Source organism: Zosterops lateralis (assembly GCF_965231275.1).
Source record: "Zosterops lateralis genome assembly, chromosome: 19".
In the NCBI taxonomy this organism is placed as follows: domain Eukaryota; kingdom Metazoa; phylum Chordata; class Aves; order Passeriformes; family Zosteropidae; genus Zosterops; species Zosterops lateralis.
Genome location: NC_139779.1, coordinates 10438079 through 10457769, shown reverse-complemented (window position 1 = coordinate 10457769; position 19691 = coordinate 10438079). Strand labels below are relative to the sequence as shown.

The 19691-nt window shown below is 46.9% G+C and overlaps 2 protein-coding genes across 3 annotated transcripts in view; both read left to right on the top strand.

Annotated features, from left to right (window-relative positions):
• The window catches only part of GTF2I (general transcription factor IIi), an 80287-nt gene extending 74327 nt beyond the window's left edge, over positions 1–5960 (top strand). For both annotated transcript variants that reach the window (XM_083875224.1, XM_083875223.1), the window contains exons 42-46: positions 82–265; positions 1193–1221; positions 2591–2656; positions 3334–3408; positions 4884–5960. In XM_083875224.1, the coding sequence (XP_083731350.1) occupies positions 82–265; positions 1193–1221; positions 2591–2656; positions 3334–3392 (338 nt within the window). In that variant the 3' untranslated portion in view covers positions 3393–3408; positions 4884–5960. The remainder of the gene's footprint in view (positions 1–81; positions 266–1192; positions 1222–2590; positions 2657–3333; positions 3409–4883) is intronic.
• Positions 5961–11095: 5135 nt separating this feature from the next.
• On the top strand, positions 11096–19277 carry NCF1 (neutrophil cytosolic factor 1). The gene is made up of 11 exons (XM_083875366.1): positions 11096–11202; positions 11666–11746; positions 12060–12135; positions 13335–13500; positions 13640–13695; positions 14018–14140; positions 14518–14625; positions 15434–15551; positions 16158–16265; positions 17756–17898; positions 18850–19277. The coding sequence occupies exons 1-11, from the start codon at positions 11131–11133 to the stop codon at positions 18966–18968; spliced, it is 1170 nt and encodes a 389-aa protein (XP_083731492.1). The 5' UTR covers positions 11096–11130; the 3' UTR covers positions 18969–19277.
• The last annotated feature ends 414 nt before the right edge of the window (positions 19278–19691 follow it).

Sequence of the window (19691 nt, the reverse complement as noted above, 5' to 3'; positions counted from 1 at the left end):
TCTTAATCATCTGAGGACTTTTTCTTCAGTGTAATCATAAATACGGTAGGCTTGAAAATAAACATGACCTCTCTCACTTAGGTGAAGCCATTGGTATGAATTTTCCTGTGAAAGTTCCATACAGAAAAATCACTAACAATCCTGGCAGTATATTGGTGGATGGAATGCCTCCAGGTGTGGCATTTAAAGCACCCAGTTATCTGGAAATGAACTCAATGAGGAAGATTTTGGAATCAGCAGAGTCTATCAAGTTTACTGTCGTTAGGTATGTAGTTGCCATTAATTAGATCGTGAATACAGCTCCGTAGCTGGAATAAATGCGAGAGAATAGAAGTTGTAGTACATCTTTAAATAGGTGTTGGCTCTTTTTGGATAACAATATATCAGGTCAAATGAAGCCCAGATGTTCCTAGCATGAATGAAGGAGGACATGTCCAATTTAGTATGACAAAAGGCATATAACTAATACTGCATATTACAGCAAGCTGTATTTTGAGTTAAAATCTAATCATAATGTGCACAAAAGTCCTAGTTTCCTGGGCCTTGCTCTCCCAGACATAATACCAAGTTTTGAGACAAGTCCAGAGCTCATTGGTTTCTATTCAATATTTAAAAATAGAATATTGTCCAATTACAGTATAAGGGAATTTCATTTGTATGTGTATATCTCCATAGGCATATATAGACACACACACACATCTCCAGTGTTAATTTGTATGCATGAAGCAGATCAACCTTGGAATCATTCTAATGAGGAGCTGAAAATAAAAATTGATCAGTTCCTGTAACTTCTCAAATCATAGATAACTTCATAAGAGTTAAAAAGTTTCAGTTTAACTTTAGAGAGAGAAATTTCTTAAATAAATTTTACTAAGGGATCTAAATTCCCAACCCTTAATCATGACATGTTCTAACCAAAAGAACTTTGATATGTTTTTGAATTAAACCCTGAAGAAGAGGTGACCCCTTGCTAAGTAGCAATGACTGAGGGAAGGGTTTAGCTCTTCCCATATATGTTACCTTTCAAAATGCTAGTTTTGAAGAGCCGAAGTGCCCTAGAGCTGCTATTCCTTCTGTTTTAATTAACTTTCTTTTAGTTTTTTGGCATGACCTCTGTTATAGAAGATATGGGGAGGTTATATTGGGAGGAAACACCATGCAGTGCATTTTAGAATCTTTTTTTTTTTTCCAGACCATTTCCAGGACTGGTGATTAACGATCGTAAGTATTTATGAGACACTGATGACAAATGTGTTTTTGTAACCTACCAAGATTTATTTTCTACATTGTGTCTTAGTAGCAGAGGCCCCGAGTTGTTAAGGTCTCTGTATAACTCTTGACTATGTATTTCTCATTAGGATTTCCTGACTAAACATGTATGTACAGTTAACTTGAGGGCAGCAGAGTAAATTTACATTTAAACAGCATAAGATTAGCATTGACTTGATATGAAAATGCAGGACTCTGATTTTGTATTTTTCAGCTGCAGAGGTCCAAACAAATTTAGGATCGTTACTGAGCAACACACTTACATGAGAAGTCCTATGTTGCAGGTTTAAATCCATCACAGTAGCAGTTAGTAAGCAACAGCTTTCCAGTACCTGCAGAACCCTGTTCCAGTGAAAAATTCTGCATTCTGCTGAAACTATAACTTTTTAGAGAGGCAGACTGTAGTTAGCTGAAGTGCCATGACCAATTTTGCCCTGACAATGAAATTGTTTGGGCTAGTGGGAGGGACAGGCATAGTATTTTGGTTGCTAAAATAATTGTGACCTGGTTGTTCAATGTAATTTAGGAGGAAAAATAAATGACAAAGACTTGTCACTACAGTGTCCCTTGTGTCATGTTCTTTGCAAGCCAACGTCAGATTAGAAATTCAGAAGCCAAATAACCTGTCACAAACTGGCCTTACCCAGCTTGAGCCTTGGCAACTCAGTGTTTCTTCAAATACATTCAGCCACCAGTGTATTCCAGCTAACAAGCTGAGGTCTATGCACTGCAAGTATGAGATGTTCTCAAGATGGTGTAGCCAGTGACTCCCACTGACGTGCTCACAGACCTAGGTGCATTTCTGAGGTGAGAGAGAGGTCTCTTAGCAAGGGGGAGCCTTCCAGGCAAGTAAATGTGTAATAGTATTTCCAGGGAATTCACGTAGAAATGAAAGAATACATTGAAGTGTTGTCAGTTCAGCTTAAGTTGTCAACTGTGTTGGGACTGGGGGAGCAGATTGGTCATGGACCATATGAGGTTTGGGCATTATCTGTGTTCACTAATTATGATCAAAATGATCTTATACTGATAGATACCAAGATAAATGACTGAAAGGCTCTGAGCCAACTGCATATAAGTATGATGTTTTATTCTTCATCTGAAGAACATGTGGAAGCTTAAGAGGAAATTTTTGGTGCTCACAGGCAAGACAGGGAATGTTTTTCTTGTAACAGAAAAATTGACCTGCATCTCAATCAATTCAGTGTCAGTAACCTGTTCATGTGACAAGTTTCAGGATTTGCAGATTCAAACATTATCCTTGTGTTGCATGTTAACCATTTTCATTGTGAAGTAAAACAATGATCGTGTCTATTCTTAGAGCTGCTAGATGAAGTTGAAGCAGAAGCACCATCATCAGCACCAGCAGCAGCCACAGTACTACCAGGTGATGCAGAGTGTGACTCGTGTCCTTGCAGGAGGGGTGGGGTATGGAGTTCTGCATTTTATTGGCAGATGTCACTAGCAGTCATGTCCTAGGTATAAGGTGCTCATGATGAGCCATTTCATTTTGAGAAATGATGTGCAACCCTTTAATAGCTGTTAAACATCCATGGAAAGTGCCTCTGCTTTCTTCAAGCTGGTGTCATTGGTGTGGTCCTTGATTTGATTTTTACAGATGATGAGTGAACTGGGCAGAAAGATTAGTGGGGGCAATGTGTAAAGGCAATTCAGTATCTGTTTATTAATATAGTCTGCTTAACTCAAATGTGTGCATGTCTGCATGTACAGCCAAGTGAAGTTTGCCTGCATAGCTGGCAGTGAGGTCTGGATGGAATTTCTGCCTGAGAGCAGCAGTCCTATTAATGCCAATTTTATTTCCATTCATTAAGAACAAGACTGCTCTAAGATCCTAAGCTGCTTTACATTGCAGTGGAAATGGTAATTTCCACAGAATCGGATTGCAGTGAATGTGCTTTTATTTATTATTATTAAAATTAAAAAAGATATTAAAAAGATAATGAATGCTTCTCATGTTTTTATAAATTTTTATTTAAGTACAACAGTAACAACATTGGTAGGGAAGTTCCACTTTTTTCATTCACTACTGTTTTTTCTTAACAGATAACACAAAAACAGAAGAAAATTCTCACATAAAGCAAGATCCAGACCTGCCATCATAGACCTCAAGAATACGAGGTAAAAGAATTACACCTGTCAGGTGGAATAATATTTTTATACTTTTGGCTGGGGAAAGGAGAGATGAAGGTGCTAGTTGGAAGGTGCCAGTACTTTTGGTTGTGAATTATTTTATGTCTTAGTTCTCACAAATAGGATATCAGATGTTTTGCACTTTCTTATCCAAAGACAATACAAAGCACACTGTGTTCAAATTTGTGAGGAAGTCCTAGAAAAATGTGGCCTAAAATGTGTGATGGTAATCACATACCTCAGAAGCAGAGCAACTGAAAGCTGAGGGAATTAGTGTTTATGAAAAGCTCTGCTATGGTTGTGTGAAAAAGCATTATTATTCTTGGTAATCACATATATTTCCAAATTATAATTGAGCAGGAAAGCTCTTCACTATGACTGCAGTATTATCTGAACTTGGGATGCTCAGTAAAACTATTAACTGTGATGACAAAACAACCTCCTCTAAAAGTTTTCTTTCTATTCATAAATCAAACTTTTATGAAAAACTTAGTTTAATTTACAGTGCCCAAATGTCCTAGTCTTTCTCTTACTCTATTTTTAATGTCACTTTTCCCTAAAAATTATGATTTGTGATGATTTTGGAGAGCAATTTTAGCAATGCTATCATCACCAAATCTAAAATGCTGACCCACATGGTTTGGAGTCTCTGTGCTTCATTCAAAGAAAATGCTAGTACTTCTTCCCATTTCAGTTTTTTGGTAATACTGAGACCCAAATATCTTCCTCATTATGCAGTGTTTGATACTTCAGCAATTTGATTTGATTGGTATAAAGTAAAATGAATCGTTGGCTAGGGGAGCCACTCTGAGTTTCATTCCTGGCACCATCTAAGTTTTTGGAGCTGAGGGACAGCCTTGGCCCTCCTTCGATAGAGCATGAGCACAGCCCAGGACACAGGAGGTGGCACTGGGACAATAAAATGATGTGGTAGAAAGTTCCATGAACTGACAGGCCAGCATCCCAACTGCCTGTGCCTTGAGCACTGCAGGCACTGCAACAGTGGTTTTACTAAATCAGTGAAGTCTGTGTTGGAGGTGTTTGTCATAAAACTGAATGTGGCAGGATAAAATATACTAAAGGAAAAACTTTGATTCATTATAGGACTCACTGCAGCCAGTGAGATATAGAAAAACACCTCACTTGTCAATTAAAGGTCACAGAAATGTTGTCTGAGCAATGGCTGCACAATTTGATGCTGCCGTGGTTCAGGGTTTTGGATGCTTTAGGCCATCCACTGAATTTATACTAAAATAATTATTTGTTCTAAATTCTGACAGAGACCATTGAGCACACATTTAATCTCATATTTATTGAGAGCAATATTCAGCTTTGGCATGCTTGCTGAATCTAGGCCTGAAGAAAAGGAAAATAGAATACAAACTGCTCATAGCTGTAATAAGACTATGACAAAATAAGGCTTCAATGAAACTAACTTACGTTTTTTAATTTCTCTTACCTAGTCAGAAGCTTCCTGTTCTGAGAAGAGTCTGCTCGGCCTCTCTGGAGCTGTGTAATATACCTGTATAAGAAAATATCTTCTATACAAACCGTTTTGTACTGTTATATAGAAATGTCTACTTTTTCAGCAGTTCTGTGAATTGACTTAAAGCAACGAATGACTGTAGATTTGTAATGTCTGAGTTTACTTTGGAATATATTTTAAGGCCTAAATTTGATGCAGCAATGCTGGGGAGATGACAGGGATTAAAATCAACAGGGACTTAAGTGAGGCTGCTACATTTTCCAATAAGGTTGAATTTCACTGTACCTGAATGCACCCTAACTTTTGTAATGAAAAATTCCTGCAAAGATTTCCATTTGTTTACTTTGGAGGGAAAAACCCTCCACATTAATTTTCAGCTATTACTTTATTGGTGCATTGGACAATAGTATCTGTATATTTGAGCTAATTTTTCCTACTATATCTATGACAATTCATATGTTTTTCCTAAATAAAAGATAAACTGATTTACTTGGTGGTTAGTATGCATTAATGAGATAGACTGAAATGGTCAGTACTTCAGTGTGTGGATTAGGAACCAACTGAAATTAAACCCCATCATAGTTTGTTCTGTTAATTCAAAGAAGGAATTACATGTTATATCAGAGTATCACAGAGTTTATATATGATGGGTTTGGTCTTGTAGTCCTACCACAGGCAATAATTGTGTGGACTTGTGTGAGAGCTTTTCAGCCGAAGGCTCTGGGTGATGTTACTCTGTTCATCTAGAACTAGTTATGCAAACATACTACAGCCTGCTCCAAGTCGCATTATGTCAAAAACTCAGAATATTCTGTGAATACAACAAGTAAATTAAGTCCCCTGTAGTCCTGGTTATCCGTCACAACACATAAGAATCATGTACATCTTTTTATTCCAAATTTCACAAACTATAAGAGATGTAAAGTTCTGGCTATATGGTAATCTCTAAAAATGCAGATTATTTGTAAAGATTTCTCTTTTACTGGCATGAGTGTGAGATGATTGCATTATGCACAAATGGTAAATCATGCTCCCTGATGAAGAAATAAAAACCTTTTTGATGTTTTTCATGACTGTCTGTGCATATACAGTTATGTCTTTTACAACAAATCAAGTCCTAGCAGTAATTCTGTAGGCAGGTAGAATGTGCTGCAGCATTGTTATTTCCTGCCAGCAAAGAAGTATTGTCCAGTCATGCCTTTGAGACTGAAATCTAGCTCTGGGTGGGTGAGGTGGTTGTATCTTCAAGGAAAATTTTGAAGCCTTAAATTCAATAGAGTGCAGTGGCTGTTTCCTGGGAGCAACATGAAATTCAGCAGGTAAATTCAGAGCAGCACATTTCTGTCATTCTGGAGATGAGGGAGACCTGCAGGACATCTGCTTGTGTTTCACAACATGCAGATAGATGTAGGTGCTTTCACTTCAGTACTGGGGCCTTGTGCTGGTGATGTCAGCAGGGGCAGGGTTAGCTCCATGCTGAGGCATTTTGAAAAAGCTCATCCTGGTCCTGCCTTCCCTCTCTCCAGAGAGGAGCTTGTGGTGCCTGGTGCCATGCTGCCTTCCTGCCTTCCTGCCTCAGCAGACTGCTGTTCCCAGACCCATGGAATGAGCCCACCTGCTCTTACCTATTAACCCAGCCATGTGGGCACTGTCCACATTATAACCACCAACACTTTGCCTGCTGCTCACTGGAACAGACACGCTGAGCTGATGAACCTCCAGCAGTAGTTCAGGACCAGCTTTCACACTTGCTTCTGGATATGTTTAGAACGGGGAAATGAGATAATGCAGCTTTCCCCAGGTTTCAGCTGGCTTGACTTCCCCTTCTGCAAAAGCAGGATGGTTCATCCCTTCTTTACTCACAGCCCTCTTTAGGAGGCACTTGTAGCACAGCTGCCTGCCAGCTGTCTATTGCTGGTGGAGTCATCAGTGCTCACTCAAAATGTCACAGCACTGTCACAGCAAAGGAACTGGGAAAATAAATAATTCCAGGGTATTCTCTGGTCAAGTGTGTAACAGCAAAGTGGGTCTACTGAAGCTTTGTATGAAGGAGCTGAAAGAAAAATGAAGTCAAAGTGGTTGCAATGGTTCTGCTGAAAGGACTGGAGTTTTTACATGGTGTGCATGGTGACTAGCCTACTGCTGGGTGGGCAGTAATGCTGATTTGGCAATGAGTTGGCACTCAATGCTGAAGGCTCTTTTTGGTCTCAGACATTTTGAGAGATATCCAGTTGAGAGAAATTAGTCTGATAAAATAATTACCCCAATATTTATACTTCCCAAATATCAATTCTATATTAAGAAATTTATAGTCCTAACAGTAAGCAGACTTTTAAGATGTTGACCATGTATGAAAATCTCACTCATTTTCAAACTAGTAGTACATGACATGTGCCCTAAAAAGCCTTGCTTGTACTAATAAATAAATGCATACATGAAATTCCAACAACTTTTAAGAGCTCTGACTAGATTTGTCCAAACTGGGAAGGTTTGTGGTGACGAAAAAGCAGACAAGTATTTACTTCCTTTGTTTTACTGAACTTTAAAAGCCTATTCTGTGCAGTTGACTGCCTCCTTTCTCTTAAGTGGGAATTTTGGATCCAAGTAGTGTAGGACTCAGGGTGTCCATGGTAGAACTGGGCATTCCTCAGATAAGGCACCCTGGCTTTTCTCACAGCACAACCACCAGCTGAGCTCCAAAATGTCTGTGATGCAGTTGCTGGCCAGTGTTTTTCTCTTGGGAATTGAAGTTTTCCACATATAAAATTTGAACTTCTTTGTTTCTTTTCATGTCTGTCCTGTCAGAGACACAGAGCCAAGGAGGAGACCAGGCTCTCATTTCTGTGATTGTGTAACAGCTGTCTGCTATCAGTGACGTAAGAAAGGCCTCCCTTGGCTTTGTAATGAATTAAGCTGAAATTTAAACTACCAAAAATCAAAAATTCCATTTTGAATAAAGATTAGGGTGGCATTCCTTCCACCTGCTCTTATATTCTGAGAGATTTTGGTACTCATTTTAGGTAGAGCAGTGCCAAAAAGAGGATAATCCATTTGCCTAAGAGACTCTTAACCTTCTTCACCACTCCATCTTCAACAACCTTGATGAAAATCCATCCTTTGAAGTCCTGTGTGTGCTGTTCCCACTCCAAAGCAGGGGGGCCTTGCTGAGAGCACTGCGACCAGCTTGGTCTGGAGGACGTGGATCTTCTTCATCTCTGTCAAAATGGGATCCTATGTTCAGATCCCAGCCTTGTTCCCCAAAACATGAATCAGTTCGTGAACTCAATAAACTTACATTGTGGTTTGACGCTGGCCAGATGTCAGGCACCCACAAAAGTCGCTCACTTGCCCTCCCCTGCCACAGCTGGGCAGAGGAGAGAAAAATTTAATGAAGGTTTATGAGTTGAGATAAGGACTGGGAGAAAACACTCCAAGGGCAAAACAGGCTTGACTTAGAGATACAAAGTGAATTTGTTACTATCAAAATTAGAGGAGGATAATGGGAAGTAAAGTACGTCCTTAAAAACACCTTTTTCCCCTCAACCCCTCTGTCCTTTGCACTGACTGTGCAGGGAGATAGCACATGGGGGTTTTGGTCAGTTCATCACCGAGATTTTCTTCCACTGCTCTAGGAGAGGAGTCCTTCCCCTGTGAGACCATGGGGTGCCTCCCATGGGACAGACAGTTCTCTGAGAACAACTCCAATGTGGTTCCAATCTCACAAGCAGCAGTTCTCCCAAAACTGCTATAATGTGAATTCCCCCCACAGGCACACAGTCCTCCCAAAACTGCTGCGATGTGGGTTTCCCTTCCCACAGGATGCAGTCCTGCAGGGACAGGCTGCTCCAGCCTGGAAGGGGCCCTGCTTCCAGGGTCTCTCTCCGCAGGGTCTTCCACTGGGTCACAGCCACCTCCAGGCATCCACCCACTCCAGCGTGGGCACCTCCCCCATGGCCTGTGGGTGGATCTCTGCATCCCCTGTGGGTCCCCATGGGCTGCAGTGGCACAGTTGCCTCACCATGGTCTCACCACAGCCTGCAGAGGAATCTTGGCTCTGGCGCCTGGAGCAGCTCCTCCCCTTCTTTCCCCACTGACCCTGGTGTCTCCATGTTGTTTCCCTCACATGTTCTCACCTCCTCTGGCTGGGAAAAACTGTGTGCCCCACTTTGTTTTGATTTTCTTCTTAAATCTGTTATCACAGAGGTGTTCCCATCGTCCCTCATTGGCCCAGCTTTGGCCAGCAGCAGGTCCATGTCCAGAGCCATCAGAGATTGGCTCTGCTGGACATGATGGAAACTTCCAGCAGCTTCTCACAGAAGCCACCTCTGTAGGGCCCCTGCTGCAAAAAACCAGACTCTGCAAAACCAACAGAACTCAGCTTGTTCAGATGGGATGTTCCTCTTCTGAGAATTTTCTTCAGAAATCATGCTGCTGGCCACGTCTTAGCTGTGAGACATTTGATGGAATGCTCAGCAGTGCATCACACAGAGTTATGGGTGGTGTTTCACTGTGAACTAATCCTTCACGGACAGCGGCATCTAAAACCTCTCACTTCTCACATCACAAGATGAGGAATGAGGAAACAGGAAGAAACATGTGAATTAGGTGGTTTCCTGTAATGTACTGTCTGTAATTCAGCTTTAATTTTAGTACAAACAATTGTAATTTTGAAATTAGCTTTTATGACAAAGTTTATGGTGTTCTGTATAAGCAGGAGTTACCCGGTGACTAACAGAGCAGAATCCAAACAGCCCTAAATGGATCTTTTTTAATATCTGTGTTTGTATCAGTTTTCCTTGCATATAGGGAAGTCCCCATGTTAAAATAAAAGAAACTAAAAGTAAATTACTTTTTCCTATAACACAGCTGCAAGTACCACAGCCAGGTTCCAGGGGAGGGCTATGGTTAGTATTTGATGGTTTTAATGCAGCCAGAGCAAGCTTTTGTCTTCACAAGCTGCCAAGGGCATTGGGCTGATCCTGTGCCAGGGTTTGCTGCTCCTGGTCAGTGGGGAGAGCCCCTGTCAGTTCTGCTGTGGTTTGGGGCTGCTGCCTGCCAGGGTCAGAGCACAGGGGTGCTGCCTCTGCCTGAGGCACCTCTGCCCCTGCCTAAGTATGGGGCTGGGTTTGCTCTCACACCCAGCCCATGGTGACATGCTGCCTGCAGGAGACGTTGGCTGCACTCGGGCACAGGGGATGGAGCACAGTCGGGGATGGAGCTGGGCTCCTCCAAGGATCCTGTGGACAGCAGGGCCTGGCTTTGTCAGGTGACTGCCCATCTCTGGTGCCCATTGTAAATTGAGGGTGCCCTTGGTGGGGACAAAAGCACCCCTGGGTACACCTTTGCTTGCAAGCAGTGTGGAGTTGATCCCTGCAGCTCTCACATCCCTTCAGGTTTTTCTGCTCAGGGCTGAGGATGGAGAAGGAGGAGGACATGAATGCAGCTGGTGCACTGGCATTTCAGAACGGCTTAGCAAGGGACTCTCCTGCTCTCCCAGTGGGACACAGGGCTCTGTCTCCAGCCCACTCTGGGGTTTCCCTATGCCTAGGGTCCACTCCCATTTAGCCCCGTGCTCAAGTAAGGTGGTGAGCAGGGCTGCGATTGTCTCAGGTCCTCAGGGACCTCAAAGGAACCTTTTGGTGGCAGATTTTGGGGAAGCTGCAAATGACTGAAAGGAAATGGTGATACAACGGGGAGGGGCTCTTGCACACTGAGCCCGTGGCTGCCCCATCGTGGCTGTGCTGTGCCTCACATTCCTCACCTGCCATTCCCAGCCACACAAAGACAGTGCTGCCATTCCTGGGGCTCAGGGAGTGCGTTACATGCTTCATTCAGCCGTTCCAGCTCTGACAGAGAGGGTAAAGGCGCCTCTGGCACCTGTCCTTGACCCTGTGCTGCAGCACCCTGTGCCATCGCAGGGCAGCAGTCAGGGGAGCCCTTTGGCTATCAGGGCCTGGCCCTCATCCTTCACTGTCCTCTGATTCCAGAGGTCCCTCCAGGGTATCCCCAAGGCCTCCCAGCCCATCTCCTCCCCAGTCCTGGAGGCACGGAAGGGGCTGTGCTGGGAATTTGCCACGGGAAACACCGACTCAGTAGAAACCACAGCGAGTAAACAGTTACGGGTCGATTGCAGCCAGAGTTCCGCTTCCCCAGGGCTTTAAGCTGAGGCAGAGCTGTGTGAGGGCAGAGGGGAGGGGACAGCACCCAGACAGGCAGGAGCAGCAATGGGGGACGCCTTCATCCGGCACATCGAACTGCTGGGCTATGAGAAAAGGTTTTTCCCCAGCCAGCACTATGTAAGTACTCAGCAGCATTCAGGCATGTGAGGACTGAGGACTGGTCAGAGTAAAAAGTCTGGGCAACAAATTTCCTTAGATAATTGTGACTGAGAGCCTTAATGCTTCCTTTTAATGGGGTCATGGCTGATAACATGAGCTGGAGGCAGCCAGAGACTAAACTGTCCTGAACACACAAGACTTTGGCCACCTCCTTTGCAAGCCCTGGGTTACATTGCAGTCTTGAAAAGGGCTTTTTCCTCTTTGTTTCCCACCCACCTGCATGTTTCTCCCCTCTGTCCATTCCAAGCTTCCCTAGTGCTCAGTTTATTTGCTGGCAAGGCAGAACTACTTGCATTGGGGTGGTGGAAAGAAAACATTCAATTTTAACTGAAACTGGACCATCCACAGGGCTCACCCCAGGCACAGTGGGGTGTGGTGTCCCACTTCCCTGCAGAACTGCAGCCTCTGCTTTGCTCCTCAGGTCTACATGTTCCTGGTGAAGTGGAATGACCTCACTGAAAAGGTTGTCTACCGCCGCTTTACTGAGATATACGAGTTCCATGTGAGTCCTCCCAGGACACACAGGCTTGGGATGGGGAAAAAGGAGGGAGAATGCCATCTGAAATTGCCTCAGAGCAAACCTGGTTCAAAAGAGGCTCCTGGGTCCAGTCCTCCAATCTGTTTTGCCCCTTGAAGGTGGGAGCCGTTGGCTCTGTGTCCCTGGGCACACAGTGCCGAGGTGTGGGATCCAGCCAACACATGTTGGTGGCAGCAGGGCGAGCACCAGGAAAGGAGTCAAGATAGGGGCAGAGGAGTGGGTGTCACAGTGTTCCCCTGGTACCATCCTCACTGTTGTGCCTGGCTCTGCTCTGCAGAAAGCGCTGAAGGAGATGTTCCCCATTGAATCCGGGGACATCAACACAGAGAACCGGATCATCCCACACTTGCCAGGTGAGGGGCAAGCACCGTGGCCGGGGGGAGGGAACAGAAATTGCAGCTGGGAAATTCCCTGGTGGGTTGAGCTGTGCTGGCTGCCTCCCAGACAGGTGTGTGGTGCAGTATTTGCTGTACACAGGCTTGAAATCAAAACCCCAGAAAGGTCTGAGCAGTGGCAGCAGTTCTCCCAACACTCAGCAGCCCTGCAGACCCCATTCCCTCCTCTCTGAAGGCTGGGCACCCCAGAGGCACATCCAGAAGAATCAGCTGTGACCCCCATGACCCCTGGATGATATAAAGTGTCGGCTTTTGGGGAGGCTGAGCTGAGTGGAGTTGAGCTGAGCCCTCTTTTGGTGACACCATCACTGGCGTTGGTTTAATGCCCTTATGGCACACAGATACTTTGTAAGAGGAAATAATGCAATATATCTTCAATGACAGAGAATGAACTCCTGATCCAAACAGCTGATGCTTTGTCTCTAAGCAAGGTGCACGCCAGAAAACTTCTCCATTTTATTTATTTTCCTGCTTTAAAGGAGACAGAAGGAAGTCTGAAAAAGAGCTGCAGTTGTGGTCAACATCTCTGAGGAGGAGTGAGCCTGCACTGTGCAGTACTGTGGGTGCCAGTCTGGGGCAGGGGGAGCTCATTGCAGCTGGACTAACACCACCATGACGGGGCTGTTCAAAACATCCTTATTCCATTTGGGGAACTGAGAGCACTGGGCAGCAGACAGGTGTCAGACTGCAGGGGGGACATGGGGTGCCACTGACCACACAAAAGCACCTCCCATCATGCAGTTCAACACTGCCTGGGGTCGGGATTGCCAGCAGTATTTTAGGGCTCTGGAGTCAAGAACACCATAACCAGTGGGATAGCAGGATATCTCCTCTGACTGCAGTCTGGTCCCCTCAGCCCCTCCTGGTGCCCCAGTGCATCTGTTGGATGTGTGGCCCAGCAGTTGGGCCTAGTCTGAACACACATGTAGGAATTACCCTAAAACTGAAATAGGGTCAAACAGGATCATTTCTGGGCTTGCATAAGTTGTGTTCCCACAAAGCTTCACCTTATTGGCACAATGCAGCCATGTAGCACCTCGGGGCCAGACCCACTTATTTGCAGGGCAAAATTAATGATTCAGAACAGTGTGCCTGGGCAAGTATTAAAAACAAGGCATTCTGCCTGCTTTTTCTAAGCCCTTTTTCCTCTCCCCCAGCCCCAAAGTGGTTTGATGGGCAGCGCTCAACTGAGAACAGGCAGGGCACACTGGCCGAGTACTGCTACGCTCTGGTCAACCTGCCCCACAAGATCTCCCGGTGCCTGCACGTGGTCAACTTCTTCAAGGTCCGTCATGACGACATGAACCCTGTCACAGACAGCCAGTGAGTCCAGCTGCCTGCTCCTTGGAGGGAAATCCTGCATTCCTGGCCGTGGATGCTGGCAGTAGCCTGCAGGGAGGGTGTTGCTGATGATGGATTAGGGCTGGTTGGCACTGAGCTGCCTTTGCTCTGACCTGTCTAGGATCAAGAAGCCCGAGGTCTTCCTCCTGCCGAAGGATTCCAAGAAAAACCCCACTGGTAAGAGGTTTCAGAGGGCTGCAGGTGGCTGCCTCAGCAGCAGTGAAGGCTGCTGGGGAGAGAGGTTGTCACTCCATGCAGATACCCTCACCATGAGCATGGTTGCTGTGCCAGAGCTGCAGCTGTGGGAAAGCCAAATCCTTGTCTAGAAATCCAATCATTGTCCTGAAATCCAGCTGGTTTGGGGCTGAAAGAGGCTGGGGGGGGGGGGGGGGGGGGGGGGCACTTTGGGCCATCCTGGGGCTGCTTTTGGCCTGCCTGAAATAGGATGTTTCTGTGTTGGGGGCTGAAGGAGGGAACATCCATCACTTCTCTCATGCAGACATCACGGGCCCCATTGTGCTGCAAACGTACCGAGCCATCGCTGACTACGAGAAGAGCTCCACATCTGAGATGGCTCTCAAAGCTGGGGACATGGTGGATGTTGTGGAGAAGAGTGAGAACGGTATGTGTCCATCCCCCTGGAGAGCCCCTGAGGGCCAGCCCACTCCCTGCCACAATTTCAGCAGGAATGAGTACTGCCCTTGCATCTTGTGTCCAAACACAGCATGTGAGCTAGTTATGGCAGGGAAGGCTGAAGGGTGAGGGGCAGTTCTAGAAAACTGTGCAACATCCTGGCCATGCCTCAGCCTGTGAGGTTTCCTGCCCAGCAGGAACAGGATGAAGTGATTAAGTTCTCTGGTTGCACCATGTCAACCAGACTGGCCCCAGCAGTGTCCCTTTGTTCAGGACATGGAGATGCCTGCACCTGCCCTGGCCAGGACAGACCTGGTGCCAGTCCCCACAACACTCTGCTCTTGCCCATGGCTGCTTTCTTTGCAGGCTGGTGGTTTTGTCAATTGAAGAATAAACGAGGCTGGGTACCTGCTGCCTATCTGGAGCCATTGGATGGTCCTGATGAGTCTGAAGAGCAGGAGCCTAACTATGCAGGTAAAATGTTGGGGTGACCAGGGTGTGTGTCAGAGCACAGCCCACTGCAGCTCTCCACGGAGATGCTCACTGCAAAGCTGGGCAGTTCAGACTGAGCAGGGAGATGGTGCTCTAGGAGCTGCCAGGAGGGATTAATCTCATGGCTTGGTGCCTCAGTGTCAACCATGGGAGCTTCCCTGCTCTGGGAAGCAACTCAGCATTAGATTTGTGTTTTGGCTGATCTTTACCAGTGGCCATGCTGAGCTGGCTGGTGAAGGCTGAGGTGCTGGGTTAGCAGAACAGCATGGTGCAGCATCCAAATCAGGAGCAGGTGTTCACAGTGCTTCACCTCAGTGCTGTCCTCACCAGGCCTGGCCCTGCTCCCTGCCCTCTGCATTGCCCTGCCCTGACAGCAGGGCTTCATCTAGTGGAGCAGAGGGAGGATCCTGCAGACTTGTGCCCATTGGTCAACCCACAGGCTTCAGCTTTGTGGGTTTCACAACACTGGAAAAGGCTCTGTTAGCACAACACTTCCTTCTGCCTTATTTCACCACCCGAATTCTGAACATACTTTTGATCAGAGATATGTGTGCTTCCTCTGCTTGCACCCAAAAGCTTTCTTCTGGAGAGATGGTGAAGGGGCCAGGATGAGCCATGGGCAATGACAAGACTGGGGGAAGTCTGAATCCAAACCTGAAGCACCCTGAGTCTTGCCTAAAACGTTGGGTGCCTCCTAATGCTCTGGTGCCTCCTCTTCTCAGTGGCTGGGGAGGTTGGGTCCCCACTCCTGAGGTGTTGGCACATGATGCCATCCCCATTTCATGTGTAGGTGAAGCGTACGTGGTCCAGAAAAGCTACACTGCTGTGGAAGAGGATGAGCTGACCCTCAAGGAGGGGGATGCCATTGAAGTCATCCACAAGCTCCTTGATGGCTGGTGGGTTGTCAGGTGAGACATGGCATGGACAGGTGAGGTGAGCAGCACTCAGGCAGAGGGAAGGGATCATCCATGGTTCTCCACATCAGGGAAAGCCATGGCATCTTTGGTGCCACTGCCCAGCACTTTCTTTTGCAGGGCTGCTTCCCACAGACTGTTCTTTGCCAAATATTAAACATTGCAGCTGGAGATTCCTCTGCTGAGGGCTTCAGAAATACCCAAGGAGGAGGCAGATGGAAAAAAACCACAACCATATCTCTTATTTTGCCTCTAATTGTTCTGGCACATTTTGCTTTGCAAAACCTCAACTTTCATCCTGCTGCAAGGAACATGAGAGGTAACCCACATGTGGGGGACAGGCATGAATCGTGACTCATGGAATGTCCTGAGTTGGAAGAGTTCAAGGCCAGGTTGGATGGGGCTTGGAATAACCTATTCTAGGGGAAGGTGTCCCTGCCTGTGGCAAGGAGTTGGAATGAGGTCCTTTAAGGTCCCTTCCAACCAATCCATTCTGGGACTCTGTGACCACCCACAAGAATGATCAAATCTCTCTCCTGGACTGAGGAGGTGGTTGCAGAGCCATGACTGTGAGTGATGTTTTTTTGTGTTGCACTGCAGGAAGGATGAAACCACAGGTTATTACCCCTCCATGTACCTGCAGAAAGCTGGGGAGGTGAACACCTCTGTGAAGAGTGAGCTGAGGAACCGGGGTGCTCCTCCACGGAGGTAGGAGAAGCTCTGTGTGGAGGGCAGAAGGACATCTCCTTCTTCCTTGAGGGAGATGAAATTAAACCAGACAGGGTGTTGTGGTGCACCAGCTTGCCCTGTCAGTGAGGAACTGCCTGGAGAAATGTAAGCAGGGCACACACCAGGGCTGTCCTCCCACCAGCTCTGTGCTCCCCAACTACCATTGCTGATGCAGGGCTGCAAGATCCTTGCACCAACAGGTCCTCCCATCAGGTGTATTTCTCCTTGTCCTTCTGCAAAGTTTCTTTTCTGGGCTAATCTTGTTTAATTTTAAAATTGGCCATTTTCTTGCTTCCTAAGTGTGTGCACTGAATCTTTCAGAAGGAGAGATTTGACTAAATGGAGCTTCCAAGTGGCCTAATCTAATGGGAGGATTTGAACTAATGCAAGGGATTTTACTTAGATTAAAAAGATAAAAAGCAATAATAACTCATGAATTCCAATACAAAGAGAATGGTTAAAAGGGCAGAACTTGCTGTTCTTTTTTTCTGCAAGATGGCACGTCAGGCCTTCTATAAAATCTCTCCAAATCCAGTTTTGTTGGAGCATGGATTGAATGTGAGACAGTGTAAAATGGTTCAGATCCACGTATTTGAACACAGTTTGCTGGTAGCCTTGGGGGAGATGAGGTGGCCTGTTCCAAGGACAGTGGCTTGTCCCTCTGCCATTGTGACTGCTGCCTCTTGGCACTGGCAGCCAGGCCAAGCCCTGTTGCAAAGGTGGTGACCTGAGATGGGCTATGTGCTCAGACCAGGAAGGGGCTGAAGGCAGAGGCACATTTCTTTGAGAAGAGCAGGAGGATGATGCCATGGGGTGGACATCAGGAGCTACCTCACTGCTGCCATGACAGTGAAGACAAGGCAGGGGCTCTGTCTGCCTGCCTGGGGACAGTCCCTGGTGCAGAGAGCTCCCCTGTAGCAGCCCCATTGTTCCTGGCCTTACACTTCTCTCAGTAGTTTCTCTCCTGTGGGTTCAACACCACACATCCAGGTGCACACTGACATGCCCCATACTCCATTCCCCTGTAGCTGACCCCTAAGCATCAGGGAGCCATGCCAAGCTGCACACTAGGGACCTCAATTTTGTGGCCAGGACAGGTGCTATATGTTCATTCATCAAAGAGGTACAGATCACTTCTGGGGCTTTCTTGGATGAACCTCATTCCCATCTCATCCTTCCAGCCTTTTATGCCCGATCTTCCTCACTAATCCCTATCATTGCCTTCCACACTTGTGCTCAGGGTTCACCCTTCAGTGTTTGCTTGCAAAGCACCATCCAGCTGCCTCTGAATGTACTGAAGATTGTGTCTCACTGATGGCTGCCCTCAAGAGCTGGCATATCCACCAGGCAAAACCCAAAAGCAGAAACTGGGGTTTGGGTGAAGCAGAGGAGGAAGTGTGGGGAAAGAAGTGTGTGGTGTGAGAGCTGCCAGCATGAAAATTGAAAGTTTTGTTTCTCACTCCTTGCAGATCCACCATCCGAAATGCCAAGAGCATCCACAGGCAGGGCCGGAAGAAAATCAGCCAGGAGACCTACAGGAGGAACAGCAAGAAATACATCCAGAACCAGCGGAACGCGAGGGGAAATTCCCAGAACAAGGCCAATGTCATCAGTGAGTCTCAATGGAACTGGAATCTTGTAGGCATAACCTGTACCCCTGACTAGCACTGGCAGCTGGAGCACAGTGGCACACTGAGGTCACACCATAAATGGCACACTGAGGTCACACCATGCCCATCTGCCCTTTTCCCATGGGGAAAGTCTGTGCAGGGAGGTGTTTCTTTCCATGAGTTTTCTTACCCCTGGCTGTAGCTCAGACTGAGCAAAATATGGTCCTGGAAGGAGGTCAGCCCACACTTGGCACCTGTGCTTTCCTCTGTGCACCTAATTTCCCCCATGCTGCCATTACCATTGCAATGACCATGTATGTGAGCTGTCAGCAGGGCCCCCAGAAGGAGGTGTTGCATGAAGAATCCTAGAATTATAGAATTCCGGTTTGGTAGGAAGGAACCTTAAAGTCAATTCATTCCAAGCTTCCACTTGATCAGGTTGCTCCAAGTCTCATCCCACATAGCCTTGAACAGTTCCAGCTACAGGGGAGCCACAGTTTCTTTGGGCAACCTGTGCCTCACTACCTTCACAGGAAAGAATTTTTTCCTAATATTTAATCTAACCTTGGCCTCTCATAGTGTGAAGCCATTCCCCCTCGTCCTACCAGATCACGCCCCTGTAAAAAAACCTCTCTTCATGAAGGAGAGACACAGATATTGAGGTATCCCCTTTAGATCTGGTAGTCCCCATGCATGTGTGTATCCATAACCTTCCCAGAGCTAAAGATGGGCAGACCTCCTGCAGACCTAAAGACAGGCTTCCCTGAGCACAGTTCCCAGCTGGGCACTGGTGACATCCTGACACTGTGACCTACAGGAAGACCACTACATGCAGCAGGACAGGAGGAGAGGCAGGAGCTTTGGTGGCCATTATGTAGGAATCTGCTGAATGTTCATGAGGGTGGTGTGTGGTGGAGAGCTCTGACCCACCTGTGCCTCTTTTTTACTTGCAGTTGAGAAAAATGAGCCAGAGGACAACAAGCCCAAGGCTCAACCTGCTGTTCCTCCCCGTCCCAGCAAAGACCTCATCCTGAACCGCTGCACTGAGAGCACCTGGAGGAAGATCCTGTGAGGATCCTGTGAGCCCCACACCAGGCACACAAAGCTTCATCTCCTCCAGCTCCTGTGCAGCTGGGGCTTGGAGCCAAACCAGGGATCCGGGTGGTTCTGGCAGCCAGCACAGGCCAGGGAGCTGCTGGCCATGGGAGCACAGCCCAGTGTCCATCCTCATCCTCCATCACCAGCCCAAGGTGTCCCGATAGCACTTTGAGGGGGGACCAGCCCTGCTCTACCAGCTCCTTATAACCACCAAAAGTCCTCATCTCTAGATGCCCTTCTATTACCTCTTTGTGTTTTGAATTGTTTTTGTGGTTTTCATCAATAAAGGACAGACACTTGATAGGCCCTGAGGAGCAGTGTGGGCCTGGCGGCAGGAAAGGTGTTCGTCCTGGGGGTATATTGGGCAAGGGTCTCTTGCAAAAGACTCTGGGCATGAGGAAATTTAATTGGGGGATGAAAGGATAGCAGTTTTCTCCTGGAAGGTGCCTTCTTGGCTCCCTGGAGAGGAAATGAGGGCTCAGTGCTGAGACAGGCCTGGTCTCACACGGAGAGCGGTGGGACGGCTGGGTTTGGTCACCCCCACAGGGAGCCCCGCCATGGCTGTGCCGGGCTTGGGGATTATCTCTGGGCTTGGGTCGGCTCCGGGCCTGCGTGTCGGTTTGGGGATGGGTTTCAATTTCGATCTTTTTTTGGGTCTGGGTCTAAGTCCACACTGGGCTCTGGGGGTGTGTTTAGA

What these genes read in the sequence shown, in the direction of transcription:
- NCF1 (XM_083875366.1), top strand. Translation starts at nt 11,131, where the DNA reads ATGGGGGACGCCTTCATCCGGCACATCGAACTGCTGGGCTATGAGAAA. An exon ending in TGTGGAGAAGAGTGAGAACG is followed by an intron (nt 14,141 to 14,517) that starts GTATGTGTCCAT and finishes CTTTCTTTGCAG; the next exon opens with GCTGGTGGTTTTGTCAATTG. An exon ending in GAACAAGGCCAATGTCATCA is followed by an intron (nt 17,899 to 18,849) that starts GTGAGTCTCAAT and finishes TTTTACTTGCAG; the next exon opens with TTGAGAAAAATGAGCCAGAG.